The sequence below is a fragment of the Boleophthalmus pectinirostris genome, unplaced genomic scaffold (genome assembly GCF_026225935.1).
Source record: "Boleophthalmus pectinirostris isolate CB_2022bp ecotype Guang Dong unplaced genomic scaffold, ASM2622593v1 HiC_scaffold_4, whole genome shotgun sequence".
In the NCBI taxonomy this organism is placed as follows: Eukaryota; Metazoa; Chordata; class Actinopteri; order Gobiiformes; family Gobiidae; genus Boleophthalmus; species Boleophthalmus pectinirostris.
Window position 1 is genome coordinate 24,909,264 of NW_026571353.1, and position 18,867 is coordinate 24,928,130.

Below are 18,867 nucleotides of genomic sequence, written 5' to 3' on the forward strand. Positions count from 1 at the left end.
CCACGCAGCCCCCTCCCCATGAACCCCAACTCTCTCTTCTCTCTTTCCCTCCCTCTCAGCCCAGTGCTTCTGTCTGGCATCACAGAGTCAACGCATGAACCCAGAAATAAGGAACACACTCTATGGATTTCTGTTTTAGTTGATTCCATCTAATATTTGGCTGTGAAACTCCAGGGAGCTCTTTGAGAAATTAATAGAAATAGCTATCACAACAGTGCATCAATTTGCTAATATAATATCAAGTGACATTTTTTTATTTTGTAATTTAAGTTTTAAGTGCTCAGTAAATACTTTTTGTACTGTATGATGGCGGTGGTATTTTGGACATGTTCAATTTTACTGACTCTTCAGGGATTGCAGTGTGCCAAGATCTTAACAGTTTGTTTAATTGGTGAGTAACTTAATTTTGTATATATATATTTTTGAAACCGTTTTTAGTCATTGATATACCTGCATCTCTTGACCAAATGTCTCTTGATGGGCTATTTTTTTCTCTTTACAACAGGAGGAAGCCATTATTTATTATTAGATGAGATTTCACATAATCTTCAACAACATGGCCACGATGTGAGAATGCTTCTACAGCTCGGTACCCCACTTCTTACAGGTAACTTATAAACCTTAAATTAAAAACATGTTTCATTTCGATTAATAGACCTCCTGATTTCGCATATACATTTTGCAGGCTTTTCCTATACAGGACATCCACACAGTTATCAGATAAGCACTTGGTCTTTAGGAGAAAAGTATATTCAAGAGTACAACAGCCAGTTCCAGGAGCAACAGACACAGTTCTTATTGGGAAGGTATGAGAAACTACTAAAAACTTGATTTTAATTCTGGCCATTGTGATTTGTCTTTTCTATTAATCAGTTAGAGTTTTAACTGGCCGCAATAGTTGTACTTGTATGTTTTAGAGTATAATTTGTAATATGCTTCTAACTAAATGAGGATTCGGTTATTTTAAAGGGTCCGCGATTTTCTGATAGATAGATAAATAGATAGACAGATGGATAGATAAAAATGTATTGATTGAAAGAAATTCAATTTCCGGCAGCAACAATGAAACAAACATAATAAAAAATACTCTAATAATACCAAATAATTTTCCTTGTGGATCAATAAAGTCTAAATCTAAGTAATACAGCAGTCCATCCTCTTGATTTATGATGATTGATTGATTATGCTGTTTCCTCATCAAAAACATACCTGGTGTTTTGTTTTTAATTCAGATATGTTTCAGTAATGCTATATTATTAATCTGTCTACATCTCCAAAGATCAAAATGCTCTATTCCACTTTTGGAATTTACCTTTTGTTTAGTTGAGATTGGCAATTTCAGGGCTGAAATTATCCAACTGATTCGAGTGAAGGTGTTCGCTGTTTAAACACACATTGGAGGACTTCCTGTATTACCACATGACATCACAAGGTGGAACAGCATTTTCTGTTTGAGAGAAGAACTCAGCCTGAATATGCCGGGTCTGTGTGAATGAAACAAAACCCAACTCCAGGTTTGTTTTTTATGAGGACGCAACATTATAACATTGATCAGAAAATAGTGTGATAAAGACCCTTTAAAGAGAAATACAGCATCAACAATGAATTAACTACAATGTTTGTTTCTGTTCTCAGGGATGCCTTTGGTGGCTTTTTAAAGTTCATGGGACATTTATCCTATCAGTGTGGCAGACTTCTTGAAGACGAAAAGATGATGTCATTTCTGCAAAATGAAAATTATGATGTTGCGGTTCTCGATGCATTAAATCCCTGTTCATTCATTCTGGCACGTAAACTGGGTATGTCATACTTTAAAGGAGCACTGCGGAACCTTCTGCTGAAGGGTCTGCTACACTGAGTGTTGCCATTGAGATGTTATTGCTTTACCTGACATTTTCAACATTAATCAGTCTCACATGTTATTCATGTTATTCAGTCATTTTAAAGCAATTGATACTTTGCAGTGACATCACGCTGGGGGTGTTCTACATGTATCTCTACTGGCAGAATGTTCAACAGTTACCATGGACACTCAATGCACACATAAGCAAAAACTGCCAAAAATGTTTTTATATAGTCTGAAAACTCAAGAAGAAAATACTAAATTGATTTAAACAGCACAGAATTTCAGGATTCAGCGTTCATGGCCTTGTTCAGGAGGAGATTTTCAACAAAAAAGTTAGAGTGACTAACTAAAAAACTACTATCTAGCTTGTGACTGTAATTTTACATGTGAAAGACTTTAAGAGGACAAATCCCACCTCTTCTTATTAAGTCTATCCAACAGTGCTTACAGTTAGCATCACACCTTTAGGAAATGTTGATAACATGAACTGTAAAGTATAAATAAAAACATCTGCAATCACATAAATATAATATAGTTAAGTTGGATACAATAAAAATAATATCTTTGTGGAGAAAATCAGATGGCTGACCCTCCACGAGAAAAGTTATAATACAACTTTACAAATGCACATGTATTATTCGATATTTAGTCTTTTACTTTATTATTTGATTTATTTACTGCAGGTATTCGGTACATTGCGTTCTATCCTGGTGCTTTGAATGGGCCGCTCTCCATTGGCCTTCCCAGTCCGATCTCCTATGTACCAGTCTTCAACTCTGAGCTCACACACCACATGAACTTATGGGGTCGAATGAAGAATCTGTTTTATTTTTTCCTTGCACCAGTAGGTAAGACATGGTATTTGAATGTGTACATGTTTAAAGAAGCATTATGTAACTTTTCTGTCTTCATGGAAATGCTATGCTATTTGCCTAGAATGTACCGCAGTATGGCATTAACCTCAACCATCTCCATGAAGTAGGTGAGGAGATGTGCTTTAAAAATGCATATTTTTAAGATATTTTGAGCAATGAAACCAGCTGTAATTAATGCAAGATTAATGTGATACTGTGGAACATTCAGGGTAAAGCAATAACATCTCCATGAGACAAGAAGGTGACAGACCCTCTGCCAGAAAAGTTACATAGTACACCTTTAAAGTAAAAACTAAACTTTAATTTTGTATTTTAGTTGTTTTTTTTTTTAATCGCAGGTCAGGCTCTTGTTTGGTCCAGATTTAGTGACGTTGTCGCACAGCACCTTGAACAGCCCCCTAGTGGATTGGATGAGTTACATCAAGGAGCAGAACTATGGACATTTAACACTGACTTCTCCCTGGAGTTTCCTCAGCCTCTAATGCCCTTTACTGTGCTGGTGGGAGGAGTCCTCAATAAACCTGCTAAGCCTCTACAACAGGTACACATGTCATATCAACAGGATGTTCTCACTTTCTACAATTTGAAGATCATTTCAGATGGAGGGGTGGGGCCTATCTAACTTTATGGGAGAATTGCTGTTTTTGCAAGAAATATTCAAACGTATGGTTTACAATTGCTAAATCTTATCAAGACCTTTAAACTGACAATAATCACAGCTTTGGAGTTGAAGCTATTATGAAAAAATATGTTCACTTTTACTTATTTAAACTGACAGAGAAGAAGTTTAACTTTGTGCCAGTCTTTGTTTCATGTGGATAGGCCCAGTAATTACAGAGGCATTAACCATAAACTAGGTCAGTGAATCTGCAATCTGTAAATCCCATAAAAAAAACATAGAACTCTGACATTTCCTCTAACTCCATTTTAAACTATAGGGAATGTTGTGTGTTGTGTCTTATTAACCAAAGTGTATTTCAAATTATTAAAATCAAATTATCATCAATCAGGACTTTAATTCATGGATTACAAACCTTAAAGAACCATGTTTCATTGTGGTTACACTGGGGTCGATGGTGTCTTCTGTGTCTGTGGACTCGCTCATCACTGAGCTGGTGGCTGGCTTCTCTAGTGTTCCTCAAGGAGTTATCTGGAGGTACATTTACACTTTAAACATTGGCACAAAAGCACATATGTTTTAGTAATGTAATATAATATATGATAAAAGGTGAAAATGTATTTATTTATTAACTCCTTATCTCCTTGTAGGTATGACACCAAACTATGGCCGTCTCACATAGACATACCTCCTAATGTTAAGATTGTGGATTGGCTTCCTTTGAATGACTTACTAGGTATGTACTAAATTATCCTGTATAGAGTGAAAAAATCTAGGACCGTTATCATAACAATTAACAATTCAAAACTAAGTATTGTATATTTTGAATGGGCAAAAATGCTAAAACATATTGTTTTAAATTGTTGATTGGTTACAATCAGTGGTTACATCATTTTATCATTCTGCTATCCATGGGCGAGAGTATGAGATGATCATGCTTTCACTTCAGTAGGGCTACAAGATCACACTCTGATCAAAATTGCAATCTGAATAGACACAGCTCAAAAACCCTGCACTTTTAATTGGTGCAACCATGTTCTGAAATACACTGGAGTCTTCCATTAGTTTGTCACTTCACAGGCCTATTTCAGTCTTTTTGTCAGTTCTTCTGGACATGTTTGAAATCATAACTTTCAACAGAATCCTAATATTAAAACATCAATGACAAATCAAATTTGATATTTACCCAAACCCAAATCTCTTTGGCTGGATCACTTTTTAATATTTTTATTGTATTTGATTTTAAGGCCATCCAAAAGTCTGCCTCTTCATCACCCACGGGGGGCAGAACAGTCTCCTCCAGGCAGTGTACCACGCAGTCCCCGTCTTGGGCATTCCTCTGTTTGGAGATCAGTTTGATAATGTAGTGAAGGCAGAAGCGAAGGGCCTCGGACTCATCATTAAACCTACTCACATCACACGCGGTCGTCTCAGCTCTACCATTCAAACTCTTATACGAGACAGCAGGTGAGTTGGGTGTCTTATACTGTACTATAGATACAAAACCTGATAGAGACTGGGCTATGGATTTTTTTGTGTATTTATATATTTAGATCATTATTTTTCTTCAATATTGATCTAAAACTGCCTAATACTAGTAATAGGTCCAGTGGCATAGTAGTATTTTAACCTAACAAGCAGCATTTTTATTATTTGCTTGTTTTAGTGTTAAAAAATTGATACGTGACATCTTCAAACCCTACATTTGTGACAAGGAGTCTGACTTTTTTAAATAAACGCTAGTAAATTCATAGAAGTGGACAGTGATAGGTGATAGGTGAAAACAGAAAGGTTTGAATACTAGCCAGGCAGGCGCCACCTAGTGCCTCCACTCAATTCCATTTCTTTCCAGCAACAAGGTCAGGAATCGGAATACACTGGATGGTTTGCAAGAACCTCGTAAGTTGGAGAACGCGCACTGGTCAATCAGCAAAGAGCTGTGAAGCCATGAGGTCAAACTCAAGTGCCTGTCTGGGTCCCTTTTTTGGTACAGCACAACAGTAAACAAAGCAGAGATGGATGTAGTCGAATTCTGTGTTGATTCTCGAGATTGAGGATTTAAAGCCGGAACAAAGAGAATGTTTGGTGAAGGGGAAAGATGTTATTGCCCTTCTTCCTACGGGATTTGGGAAAAGGTTAATATACCAGTTAGCCCTGTTAGCGGCGTATTACATACGTCACGACCAAATAGTAGTGACAGGTTAAATTAAAAAAGCACCCACCTACCATCAAGCAAATGAATGCTAATACTGCGAGGTCAGACGGTTTCCATGAAGTGAAACTGTTTGATGAATCAGGCTCCTTGAATACAGGATTGCTCAGACATGTATGAATCTATCAAAATATAACTCTGAGTAAGCTAATGATGAGGGAACACTGCTATAACATTAAAAAGAAAACAATGAGATGAAAAGCCCTATGTGGGTACACGTATAGTTCAAAATTGTTGACAGGTCAATGGAGAAGGCTTCTTTATAAAATATTTAAGTAGTTGTCTGTGAAATAAGATCTTAAAATGCATACAGAAAATCAGACGACACCAAAACCAAGGCACTCTGTCTGTTTAGAAAAGTTAAAAGCCTTTATCATGTCTTTATCATGCACCAATGTACGTAACCTTAATCAGGGTGCAAGGACTTGTTATAACATTGTTTAAAAGCTCATTACAGATTATTTTACTGTTGACTTCTTTGTCCTGTTTCATCTCTGTAGATTTAAGTCATCTGCTTTGTCATTGAGCGCGCTCCATAAGTCCCAGCCCGTACCTCCTGCTCAGAGGTTTGTGCTGTGGGTGGATCACGTCCTGCAGAGTGGAAGTGGACTGCATCTAAAGCCTGTGGCTCTGGGTCAGCCCTGGTACCAGAGGAACCTACTGGATATCATGATGCTCCTGACAGTAGCACTTTTAATTTTTCTCACTATCTGCTGGAGTTTATGTAGGAATGGACACTTAATAGAACAGAATAAACCTAAAAGCCAATAGACAGGCATTATGATTTTCACTAAATTAGAGTTTTGGTGGGTTGATTTGTATTGTTAAACAAATCTCTCACATTTAAAATTAGAGACGCTAACATTAGACAACAGTTTTTCAGTTGGTCACTTTCAACTTTTTGTTGAAAATCAAACACATAAACATAGGGTGAACAGATTTTCAAAATAAAAAAAAAACTGGGACACCCCCAGTTTGGAGCGGTTGGTAATAATAAAATTGTGAAACGAGTGCGTAATTAAGGAAAATGGTTCTGCACTCAGCACTAATGTGAGTCAGAATATTCACATTTTCTTTGTGTTTTGGACATTCTTTACTCTTGGTGGGTATCAAATTGGTCAAAAATAGGGACACCTGGGACATTTCTTGTGTAAAACTGGGACAAATCACTGGTTTTGGATAAATCTGCTGGGACAAGGGACACAGAGCTCAAAACTGGCACTGTCCCGGGTAATCAGGAATGTCTGGTCACCCTACCTAAACCAGGAATATTGATCACAGGCTCCTGAAAATTTGTTGTTTAAACCCATTTAGTGTTTGTCTTGACTTTCCAGACAATCTCAAAACATTTTGACAGGGTGTGCTGTGTCACCATGGTAACTGCTGAACATTCTGCCATAGACATACACTTTTAGACTGAACAACCCCTCTGTAATGGCACTGCAGAGTCTCAGTATTTACATGTACCCCTAAAATTTTATTATTATCTGCTTTCTTGAGTTATAAGATTACTGAAATGTCATGTAACTGGTTAGATCCGATATCAGTAATCGGATTTCTTTCTGATTGTTCAAACATGTAAAATAAACTAGTGTGGCCAAGACAAAAATTAAATAGAAAATGTTAATGAAGTGTTGGCCTATTTAAAAGGTGCACTGTGTAACATTTCTAGTGGAGGGTCCGTATTCTGCTTATCTCTGTGGAAATTTAGCTTTTTTTATCTAGAATGTTCCACAGTATAAATTAAACCTATCAATTACGAGGGAGACAATCACAATACAGTTCAGATCTGTGGAGAGGCGCCCCTATTCACAAATGGAATTATTGTCTTTTTGAGCAATAGAAACACCCGTAATGAATAAATGGTCTGTGAATATGATAATTCCTGGCAAAGCAAAAACATCTTCATAGAGACAAGTAGGTAGTGGACCCCCCCTACCAGAAAAGCTGCACAGTGCACCTTTAAAAATCAGATGTAATTATTGGATCATCTGATTACTGCTTTAAATATCAAATGTGTTTTGAAACCCCTGTTGAACTCTGGATTGTTGCACTGTAGCGCCACAATGTCCGACACCTCCATGCTACTTTGACCTGTTTGTGTGGGCTAATGGGTTCGTGTGCACTCTGCTTCTCCATGGGCAATATGACAATTATACTAATCTAAAAATGTACATAAGGGTCTTGATAAAATATACTCTTACTTGAAACAATGCACAACTACTAAATCCATATTTAGACTTCAGCACCTGCAATCTAAAGCCCCCCTCCCCACTGGTCGCCATCGTGTCCCCTCTCTCTCTCCCTAAACAAGACACAAAGGCACATGGCAGCGTTCACGGTCAGTGCCCCGGCGACGACAGCAGATCAGGGTCCCACAGCCCCCTCCCGCTCCTTACATCTGTGTTGGGGGCTAGCTCGGAGGAAAATATAGATTAGCAAGGAAATAATGACCAATTAGGAAGGCTTGTTCTTTGCCCATTCACCCGTCCTACACTCCCCTCAATGTTTAATTTGTCTGTTTGTCTGACAGTTGCAGGTGCCAGTAAGTCTTCCTCCAACTCGCACGCAATCCAGAGTGGTCTGAACAAAGCATAACAAAGCAGAAGAGTTGAAGTAAGGGCAACTATCCAGTTAACTAGTCTGCATTCATCTAGATAAACAGAAGGTGAAATGAACCAATGAAATTTTAAACATAAACTGTTGAACATGTATGTAATTTAAAACAAGTTAAAATATAATGAAATCACAGTAATAATCTTGATTTGAGTAGGTTTTCTTGTTTGAATTCACCTAATACATTAGCAATACTTTGGCCTAATAACTTTAAATGTATGTCTACAATGAAGTGTACTGATGATGCATTTAATGTTACATTTAGGTTATGGTTTTATGCATGATCATATTGTTATAAGTCAGACCTAGGCATTGTACAGCTCCTGGGCCACATATGGCCCTTTGGTTGACACTGACCAGCACGTTAAAATAGTTTGGAATTACAGAATAAACATGTTTTATAATTTTACCTCATGCATGGACTAAAGCTGCATCGCCTTTAATTTAGAGACAATTTTTGTGTTTTATTTCTTAGTCATAACATATACCTACCAGTCTTACCGGCTTGTCAAAACGATGCTATTGACTGCTTTTTATAAAGAAATACAATTAATATTATGCGGAGTTGAGTTAAACATTTTGGCCCGGCCCTCCACAATATTTTCTGTTTCTCATGTGGCCACATAAAACAAAAAAATATTGCCCACCCGTGGTGTAAGTAGTAGGCCATTCTAATTCAAGGCCATTACCACATGTCCAGTACTATTCCTGTGTGGTCTCTAGAGGGCGCAGTTATCATTTTACGCCTGAGTTGACTGGATTTTCCCACAGACCAGGGAAGACTGATCACTATTCACACACACACAGTAGTAACAGGAGCGTAACCGGTTTGTTGCTGTTCGTTCATTCACTCACTATAGAGACATTATTTGTATTTTTACATTAAAATGCCACATTATAGAGCAGCACATGCTACCCATTATCTAAAAATATATATAAATCGAAAATAGTTTCTGCGCATAAAAGCCAGAGTAAATGTGTGTCCTCGTGAGGATCTCTGGTCCTTTTATTGGTGGGGACAGACGTGTGGGCGTGTCCAGGCGTCAATGTTTATGTAGCTGCTGCCCGTGCAATCGCACCAAGGACTCTGCAATGTGATTTCCACGTAGATCTGTGCTCCTTTGATTCCAGCTGTTATTTTAAAGCGGATGTGCACCAGTTGTGAATATGGGGACACATTAGCAGGTAAAACACGGACGAAAACGAGGAAAAGGCCGAAATGGCAGGCGCCTTTGGCTTCAAAGGCTGCCAGAAAATTCGAGGACCGCAGATCCGAAATCTGCTGGAGGCGAAGGACTTCTTCCTCTTCGACTGTGACGGGGTGATCTGGCACGGGGAGAAGGAGATCACCGGCGCAGCCAAGGTGGTGAATTCTCTGATAAGAAACGGCAAACATGTGGTATTCGTCACCAACAACTGCACCAGGCCCCGTGAGAATTACATGCACAAGTTCTCCCGGCTGGGCTTCCACGAGGTGATGCTGGAGCAGATCTTCAGCTCGTCCTACTGCTCCGCGCTGTACCTGAGAGACGTGGTGAAGGTCCGGGGGCAGGTGTTCGTGATCGGCTGCGAGGGGCTGCGGAGGGAGCTGCTGGAGGCGGGCATCCCCTGCGTGGAGGAAGCGGACGAGCCGGAGGCCACCATCTACAACTGCGACCTGGCCCCCGACGTGAAGGCGGTGCTGGTGGGACATGACGATAAACTGACTTTTCTCAAACTGGCCAAAGCCTCGTGCTACCTGAGGGACCCCGAGTGCCTGTTCCTGGCCACTGACAACGACCCCTGGCACCCTCTCAGCGGTGGAAGGATACTGCCAGGTATTATAACAGTATTATTACATATTACAGGTATACAAGTCAGTATCTTACTATTAATTGGTCCTTTTCAGACTACTGGCCCATTGTTTTATTAACATTTAATTGGTAAACCTCTGTAACACACTGCTCTGTAACACCTAGGCCTATTTGCCAGTGGTTTTATAATTATCCCGCCTTAACCTTATTGTGCAAGAAATGAATTGGGCTTTAAACTAGTTTGTACAGGCCTATGAAAAATAAAAGCTTTTTAGTATTGCATTGGTTGTTACCTTATAAAATATTTGATTGCATGACTAATAAGTGTTTCTTCAAAATCTGTTGGGTTATATACAGTCACTTTAGGGGACCTGCTGCCTTTCTACAAACCCTACATTACACAAAATTGATTATTTTTAGCTTTAAGACATGTTATAATGTTGTTACCTCATCAAAAACATGCCCCAAGTTGTGTTTTGTTTCACTCTCAGGTTTGAGTAACCTTGCATTCTTATAGTCTGTTTACATCTTAAAAGCTCAAAATGCTCTGTTCATGATATCCACCTTGTGCTGTCATGAAGCGGTAGTTTTCAAGTGAACCTTTACTTTTTGCCTTTAATTCAGTAGAGACAGGCAATTCCAGGGCTGAAATCATTCAAATTAAACTTATACTTGATTTTTCCACAGGTTCTGGGTCCCTCACTGCTGCTATTGAGGTTGCTTCCGGCCGCAAAGCCACTGTCATCGGAAAACCCAGTCGCTTCATGTTCGAGTGCATCTCCAGCCAGTTCAGTGGAGTGGACCCGGCCCAGTGCCTGATGGTGGGGGACCGCCTGGAAACGGACATGCTCTTTGGGTCCAACTGTGGTCTGGACACCATGCTAACGCTAACGGGGGTCTCTCAGATGGAGGATGCTCACGAGTACAGCAAAAGTGACCTGTCCACAAACCACAGCCTAGTGCCGGACTATGTGGTAGACACAATTGCTGATTTCTTACCTGCATTTGAAGATGTAGAAGAGAAGAAGGAGGAGGAGGAGAAGAAGGAGGAGGAGGAGAGCAACTGACGGTTTCAACTCAAGTGTACGCCTGTCACGATAATTACTATATCCACAATATTTGATAGATTGCATGATATGGGAAAAATATCCTATTGAGATTTTTCAAAGAAGCATTACGATTTGTGTTTTAATAATACGATTTCACATTTTAAATTACTTGACAAAAAATATCAAATATGAACATGTTTGTGCAAATCTAAAAGACAGGGCTAATAGTTTTTTGCAGATGAGGCAGGATATTTTTTACTTAGTTTTATTTTGTGGAGGAAATTATGGTACTGATTGGGATTAGCATTTTGCAGTAGGTCAAACTTCAGTTTTATTCTGCTATTGTTTCCAGTTCATGTTTCTTTTTTTTGGTGAGAGTAATCCTGCTTAATGGTTATTGTGCCAGTGGTATAAATTAGTTTCAATATTATCATTTATAAGTCTGTATATTAACTAACTTCAACATTATTGTCTCACTCATAGACCGTATAAAGAAGTGGACTATGGGAGTGTGACGTCACCCATAGCGTTTGGATCCAAATGAAGCTCACGGTGCTAGCGTTTATAAAGGCAAATTTGGAGAATGTTCCAGTCATTTACGGACAAAATATCAAAATAATACTAGAATCATATAGAGCAGGTTAATATTAATATTTTAAGACCAAAATGACGAGGCTCACTGCAGCAGTTGCAAGGAGAGAGGTGATGTTTTTTCAATTGGAGCCAGAGTTGATGGAGCCAGCATTTATATATACAGTCTGTGGTCTCACCAAAATGTATTATCGTGACAGGCCTACTCCAGTGCACATATTGCTTCTAATTAATTTATTCGCGATGGTTATCTTAAGCAGACACAGCCTACTGTAAATGATTCTCAAATAACAAGGCGTTGTCTTTGTTGTGACCAAGACTGAAGTAGGTTCTCCTTAATTATAGCCTAATGCATACCTCAGTGTTTCTCTAGTGTTGTGCCCATTTGTGACTGAAGTCCTTGCTGTGTTTATAGAAATATATTGCACTTTCTCGTTCATGCGGTTTGTAGATCGTGTTTGAAAAGGTGTTTCAAGAGCACAGTATTTTTGTAAAGTCAGGAATTGTTCTAATGCAGTGGTTCTCAATATTTTCACACAAAGTACTATCTAATAATAAGTATCAGCAGATCTAAGCCAGGTCTATAATAGGGATCGAATTCAAGGCCCTGTCGCAATATCGACTTTAACTGATATTATGGAATCGATACCTGATCCAGTCAGTTTTTCAGTATCAACGCCGATGTTCGACACCAGTATTGTAACGGTGCATCCCTAGTTTATAATGAGACTATAACAGGTTCCAGAGTATTCCTAAATTATGCCTGTGTCAGGTCTAAATGGGACTGAATCATGCATAAAGAAGTTATAAATGAGGCACAAAGAGAGCCAAAATTGGGAATAAAATTGTAATTTCAACAAATCAAAGTCTGCAGAGGACGTAATGTACCACCAAATAAAGTTTGCGTACCACCATTTGAGAACCACTGTGGTAATGACATTGTAAAACACATTCTGCCCACAACACTGAATCTGCAGTCTAACCGAGACTTATTTATAGCATTTATGAATACATTTAAAGGTGCACTCTGTTACTTTTCTGTGTAACTCCTCCATTAGTCTTATGTATCTTGCATTTATACAGTTAGGCGTGTGTTGATGCTAAAAAAATACATCGAAAAACATGTATTCTTACTGTGAGCGGGCTTCCCTCACCACAGATCTAAAATGTACCTTTGTCTGGTAGCGTCATCTGCGTGTCTCCATGGATACAGACCAGTTTAATGCCATACAGACAATGCAGACCCTGTACCAGAAAAGTCACAGCGCACCTTTAAGACTAAAAATGACAATCTGCAAACAGAAACAGTCTCTTTTGGCCTTTCTATCATGTATCAGTCAGTGTCAGTGAAGAATGAACTGGAAATATATTATCTGGGTAAAAAAGTTTGTCAGTGCCAACTATACACTGGAACAAAACCATAATTATTTATCATATTGAGCATGACTGTAATGATAAAAATATTAAATGTAATCTGAACTTGCTGCCAAACTGCATACAATTTTACTGATGACACTGTGAATGCCCTTGTATGCGTTTTCTGTATTAAAAAAGATTAAATATTTCCAACACGCAAACTGCATTTAAGTCAATACTTTATTTCAAGTTCAGTTGTTCACATGAAGACCTAGAACTGTAATATTCTTTTGAGTTCAATTTAAAAGTGCTAATATTAAGCCAGTATTACAATAATTTATTTCCTATATTTTATGAAACACTTGAGTAAAATGTGCGTAGTGTAGCAAGATTGTGGGAGATTTGACATAGTATTACTCTGTACTCAGTGTAGATGCATGTTTTGACCTGGTCTGTAAAAAGTATTACACAAAATGGACTCCTGTCAAGTTTAAGCCATGTTTAAATGTTGTTACCTCATCAAAAACATACCTGGAGTTGTGTTCATTTCATTTACACGTCTGAGTAACCCTACATTGTTCGTCTGTCTACATCTCTAAAGCTCAAAATACTCTGTGTGGCATTTTCCAAGTTAACAGCTGCCTTTTACCTTTAGTTGAGTAGAGATTGGCAGTTCCAGAGCTGAAATAATCCAAATGATTCTGGTGAAGGTGAGTTTAAAAACACAGTGGAGCACTTCCTGTATTACCACATGACATTACGAGGGGTAGTGTATTTGGTTTGAGAGAAGAGCTCAGCCGAAAGATGCAAGATTTGTGTGTTAAACGTGTGAATGAAACAAAACAACTCCAGGTATGTTTATGATCAGGAAACAACATTATGACATAGATCAGAAATGATGTCACTTTACAACTTGCAATATCTACAAAAATAAACATATGTACATTTGAACAGCAATAAGTAATATTTTATTCTAAATTATGTATCATATGGCATTGGTGCTGAGGAGCAGAAAGAGGGAGACTGATCCACAGATAAGGACTTTGGTTGCAATGATTGAATTCCTTCTCATCATTCTGGACCACCACGCTGCAAAAGAGAAAAAAAAAAATTAAGAAAAAAGTAGAACAACCTGTTATCTTGTCTCTTCCAAACAAGGACTGCATTTAATCACAATCAAAGAGAAATAGCAATAGTATTTGTTGCATCAAATCACAAAGGCTGTAATTAATTTCCCCTGCAAACAACATATTATCCTGTCTTAGTGGGGTCTTATTTTAGATAAAACTGGACTACCCCATAGTTAAGATCTCTATAAACATGCTCTGACATGTATGGGATTCTTGTATAATCTTAGGACTCTCCGAATCCTGATTTGAATAGATAAATCTCAGTCGTAAGAGCAAAGAACTGCAGCAATTAAATCGAATAATCGTGCTTAGTACTATTAAAATGATTGTAATGGACTTTTTCTTGTTATTAAGACTACACAGATCAACACAGAGCAAAAATATGCCACAAAACAGACAATATTGATATACTGTTTAAACTTTTTCAGATTTTCACAAAAAAAAAAACAGTTTATTTATAAATATTCAATGACTAGAAGCCTTAAGTCTTCATTTGTCAACCTTTATTTGGTTAGAAATGCATTTAAAACATCACAGTATACATTATAAATAATCATTTGACTAGTCGACTGCTAAAATAATCATCAGTTACTACTTTTTCTCCAGGCCTTTCCCAATTACCTTCCCATTTACAGTAAAAAGTCACTTAAATAATCCCAAAATAAAAAAGCTTTTACCTGAATAAAGTCCATTTCGTCAGCAGAGAGCGGTCTTCGGCGGTATCGTGCAGGGAGGAGCTGAACAGAGGCCAGGGTGTCGGGCGTGCCAGAGATCGGGGTCAAAAGTGAATGCGGTCGAGAAAACTGAGGAGGAGGAGCAGCTGAAGGAGCACTGGGAGCGTTGTGTTGTTGAAGATTAACTGCAAGTGTTTTCAGTGCTTCTTGGACTGGTGAAAAACAAATATAGGGAATGTTTGGTTAGGTACAACCGATGTTCCAATGTATATTTGTAGAGTAAACAAGGTAAACAGTGTAGGCAAATATCAAGTTTAACGTCTATAATTAAACTGAACAGAAATGTGCAGTATAATCTTCCAAACAAAGATATAAACTGCTATTTCTGCCCTATTTTAGTTAATTTTATGGTACATGTTTTGGGCAATACTTGAGCCTAACCAAGACATTTACAGAGCTATATTAGCAAATTTTAATACATTGTAAAAGTCTCATCTGCATATTTTATTAAGACAATTCACTTACTTTAGAAAATGTGGATAGGTGGGGGTTGATTTAAAGACTGCACTTAACATACAATATTTCAAACTAATTACTAAACAGTTTTTATGCTGCTGAAGACTTGGACCTGAGTACTGTGTTTCTTTTGTTTATTTGTATTTACTCAAATTATATATAAGAAAGTCTGATTCTGAATAATATTTGTCAATATTGTCCAGCCCTATTTTAAACCATTTGACACAAGATCTTTCTTTTTTTTAATTGTAAATTGCATTAGCCTGACAACTACACTGGTGCTCTTTGTATATTCTATACCAGGGGTCGGCAACCCAAAATGTTCAAAGAGCCATACTGGCCCGAAAAAACAAAAAACATACCTGCCTGGAGCCGCAAAAAATTAAAAGCCTTATATAAGCCTAATATGAAGGCAACATAGGCTGTCAGTGTATTAGCTATATAAACCTACTATTAAAATGACTAAGTCGGGTACAAATACAAAATGAGCATTCATGATTACACAAACCCCTTTTGCGACCCTCTCATACTCGGTGCGCCGTCTGTAGACCGACGTTTACCTGTTGCTTTGACGACGATGATGGAAGTATTCAGAGCAGCAGTCGCATTTCTTCTGATCGTGCATAGGAGCATTCATAAAACAGCAGCATGTAGAACTTTCTACGCAACATCAGCCCAGAGCAGAAGCTCTGAGCTCGGGCAGCAGCGCAAAATACACGGGAGCAGTCAGCGCGCAGCTCCTCAAGACGGGGCTGGGGGTCCAGTGTTGGTCAGATTGTCCGGAGGCTTCGTCCTCTGTGTCCTGGTTCCAGACGGGGGCGAGCAAGACCAGCGTGCAAAGGACTGGGTCCGAGCGGTTAAGCGTCGTCCTCTGTGCGCTGGTTCTGTGCGGGAAAAGTGAGAATGCGCTGTGGACTACAGGTCCGGGCGGGCTGCTCCGGTCCTCCACGCTCGACCGCGGCCTGGTTCCGAGGTGGTGCAAAGCATCCGGACAGAAGCATGAATCCAGTTTGGTTCATTATATGTTGTTCTGAGCATCCATCTGTGCACGTGTTTTTTTTTGTTTTGTTTTTCTCGGGGAAAACGCTTCTCAGGTGGAGGCACCGCACACCACCCCCCGCTTCAGCTCATCTGTTTGTTCTGCTGAAACACTTTTCCTATGTTTGCGTTTGCACACACAGCTGATGGATCAGATCCATGACCAGAGATGAACGAGGGTTTTACCCCTAAAGAAACCATATTAAAACAACAACAAAAAAATCATCCCTTTTCCATTTTCACTCATTTTTGAAAAAGCTCCAGGGAGCCACTAGGGAAGTGCTAAAGAGCCGCAGGTTGCCGACCCCTGTTCTATACAGAAGCTCTCTCATGTGTTTGCATAGAGTAAATTGCCACAGCTATGACCCAGGTTACACCACTCTGAACACTATGGACAGTAACTTTTGTTTATGACTGTGTGTTGCAACCAGCTGACCAAGGTGCACGGTGCATATTATACAACAAACTCACCATTGGGCTTTGGGGTGCCATGTCTGTTGGGGAATTTGATCAGAGGAGCATGAGGCCTCACGACCTAGAAAGACAAATAAAAGTTATGAAGATTGCTTAAACCTGTTAACTACTAACTTATTTTAAAATAGATTGATGGTATTGATTTTATACAACCAAAACAGAATAGGGCTGGGTATCATTCAGAAGTTGCCGATATGATACACACCTCGATACATGGGCCACAATATGATACATATACAGATACAGTGAGCTTTTCATTTGATACGATTCAATACGATATTGTATTTCATATAAATTCTATACAGTTTAATAAAAAATAAAGGCTAAATCATGGCTGTGATACTAAAAGTCTTTGTTAAACTACTTCTTGTGAAAAGTTCATATTTCATACTCAACCCAAAACATACTACATAGGTCTCCAGGAAGAACAGTTGATAGCTAAGGTCAAATACAATCAATGAACCTGCCCAGGGACTACAGGTGGAAACTAGCACTGGGGCTACAACCTGGTACAATGCATCTTTCCTGTTAAGGTTAATGTAAAAATTGTGTCCCTGTCTCATTAAAAAATAAATTAATAAATACATAATTATACAAATATAAAACACACCCATTTTAATACTCAAAACAGTGAAAATGTCAAATGTGCTGCATAGACTTTCCTTTCACTAAACAAGCAACAAAACTGTAGCACTGTAACAAAATAATTTAGTAAAATATACCCAAAAAATACTCTGGCAATATATCGAAACAGCAGCCCAAGATATTAATACTGTATCATCACATTAAACGATAAGATATATCGATATTTCAATATTTTTTGCACTCCCCTAGTGACGAACGATCACTAAATTTATTAAAATACTAAAGGCACGTCAAAAGAAGAATACTAGAGTTAAAGTCTGTGCATGTTGTATGTTATATTATAAGACTGTAAGGAAGCCAAACATTTAAAAGGCCTGGAGAGTTAATTTTAACCTCTATAAGCATGGCAGCTGTAAACAGTGACGAAAGGCTAGACTAGGTGCCCCATACGAGTCTGTGCTATGCAAAATCAGTAATGTTTAGTAATGACTATGTTGCCATGCCTTGTATTGTTGTAAACATAGAAATGCAAACGTGCATTTCAAGTTTGGAAACTGAACAAGGACATCAACAAGGGTAAAACGCTCTTTGACACACATTACCGCAGTGAAAACACCCATTAAATAGCATCAAAGGTAGAAAATCACAACTTGAAAAACAATATACAATTAAAATGTGTTACAAGACCTATTAAACATACAATTTGTGAGTCGTCTGTACCTGTATCACTCGAGCGGTGGGAGCTGCCATTTTGGAGCTGACTTTGCCTCCCATGGTGACCTCAAGGGTTCACTTCCTCTCAAGATATCCCTGCTCTCACAAAACACCACAAGATAGCGCTATTGTACAACATAAAAAACACAATATACGTTCAGGATTTGGTCCAGGGACTATAGGATGCAGGTGGAAATGCTGCGGCGATGATATAGATTGCAAAAGATGCTAACGCTACGTATGAACGGTAATGTGGTGAGTTAATGAGAAACAAATCAGGCAGCGATTTTGTTAGCTTAAACTGGATCTTCTTGACCTTATACAGCATTCAAAAACACCCCAGAATGGTCACTGAATACGTCTTGTCACTCACAAAACCTTTATTTTCAACATATTTTTATGCGACACTAATGGAAATAAAAAAATATAGTTCGTGAACCCATTTGTCACAAAGGGCATGCAGCGGTTAGCAAGTAAATTAGGCAGATAAGCAATCTGAAAGACACATGCCCAAAATAAACGCCAGATATGAGGGAAAATATATGATTAAATGATTAATGTAGTTTTGTATTTTATCCATGAATATAAAATAACATTGTCCAATGTCAAATCATAAGGAAAAGGAGTCGATAGCCTACCCACCTTATCCTTATTTCACCCTGCATCATCTGTATCCGGAAGGAAAAAAACAAATAGCCGGTCACGTGACATGCGCTTGACCAGTAAGAGTAGAGGACCAGTAGCATAGATTGTGTAAAGAAAAAGATGTATCACTTTTA

General features: G+C 38.5%; 3 protein-coding genes across 5 annotated transcripts; 2 read left to right on the forward strand and 1 right to left on the reverse strand.

Annotated features, from left to right (window-relative positions):
- The first annotated feature begins 1,663 nt into the window (after positions 1-1,663).
- Positions 1,664-8,139, forward strand: LOC110172116 (UDP-glucuronosyltransferase 3A1-like). The gene is made up of 8 exons (XM_020937938.2): positions 1,664-1,799; positions 2,530-2,694; positions 3,060-3,262; positions 3,732-3,877; positions 3,991-4,076; positions 4,588-4,807; positions 6,053-6,236; positions 8,086-8,139. The coding sequence occupies exons 1-8, from the start codon at positions 1,664-1,666 to the stop codon at positions 8,137-8,139; spliced, it is 1,194 nt and encodes a 397-aa protein (XP_020793597.2).
- A 1,082-nt stretch (positions 8,140-9,221) lies between these two features.
- On the forward strand, positions 9,222-13,077 carry pdxp (pyridoxal (pyridoxine, vitamin B6) phosphatase). 2 transcript variants are annotated; one of them, XM_055161789.1, is made up of 3 exons: positions 9,222-9,985; positions 10,649-11,044; positions 11,494-13,077. In XM_055161789.1, exons 1-2 carry the CDS (start codon positions 9,388-9,390, stop codon positions 11,026-11,028), a joined length of 978 nt encoding a protein of 325 aa, XP_055017764.1. In that variant the 5' UTR covers positions 9,222-9,387; the 3' UTR covers positions 11,029-11,044; positions 11,494-13,077. The 2 variants fall into 2 exon arrangements, with proteins under 2 accessions (XP_055017764.1, XP_020793609.1); XM_020937950.2 differs by having other exon boundaries at positions 10,649-13,077.
- A 102-nt stretch (positions 13,078-13,179) lies between these two features.
- Positions 13,180-18,774, reverse strand: mrps36 (mitochondrial ribosomal protein S36). Of its 2 annotated transcripts, none has more exons than XM_020937948.2 (5): positions 18,731-18,774; positions 18,095-18,184; positions 16,787-16,850; positions 14,765-14,973; positions 13,180-14,046 (listed from the first exon to the last, which is right to left on the reverse strand). In XM_020937948.2, the coding sequence occupies exons 2-5, from the start codon at positions 18,146-18,148 to the stop codon at positions 14,029-14,031; spliced, it is 345 nt and encodes a 114-aa protein (XP_020793607.1). In that variant the 5' UTR covers positions 18,149-18,184; positions 18,731-18,774; the 3' UTR covers positions 13,180-14,028. The 2 variants fall into 2 exon arrangements, with proteins under 2 accessions (XP_020793607.1, XP_020793608.1); XM_020937949.2 differs by having other exon boundaries at positions 18,095-18,213; positions 18,731-18,746.
- Positions 18,775-18,867: the final 93 nt, after the last annotated feature.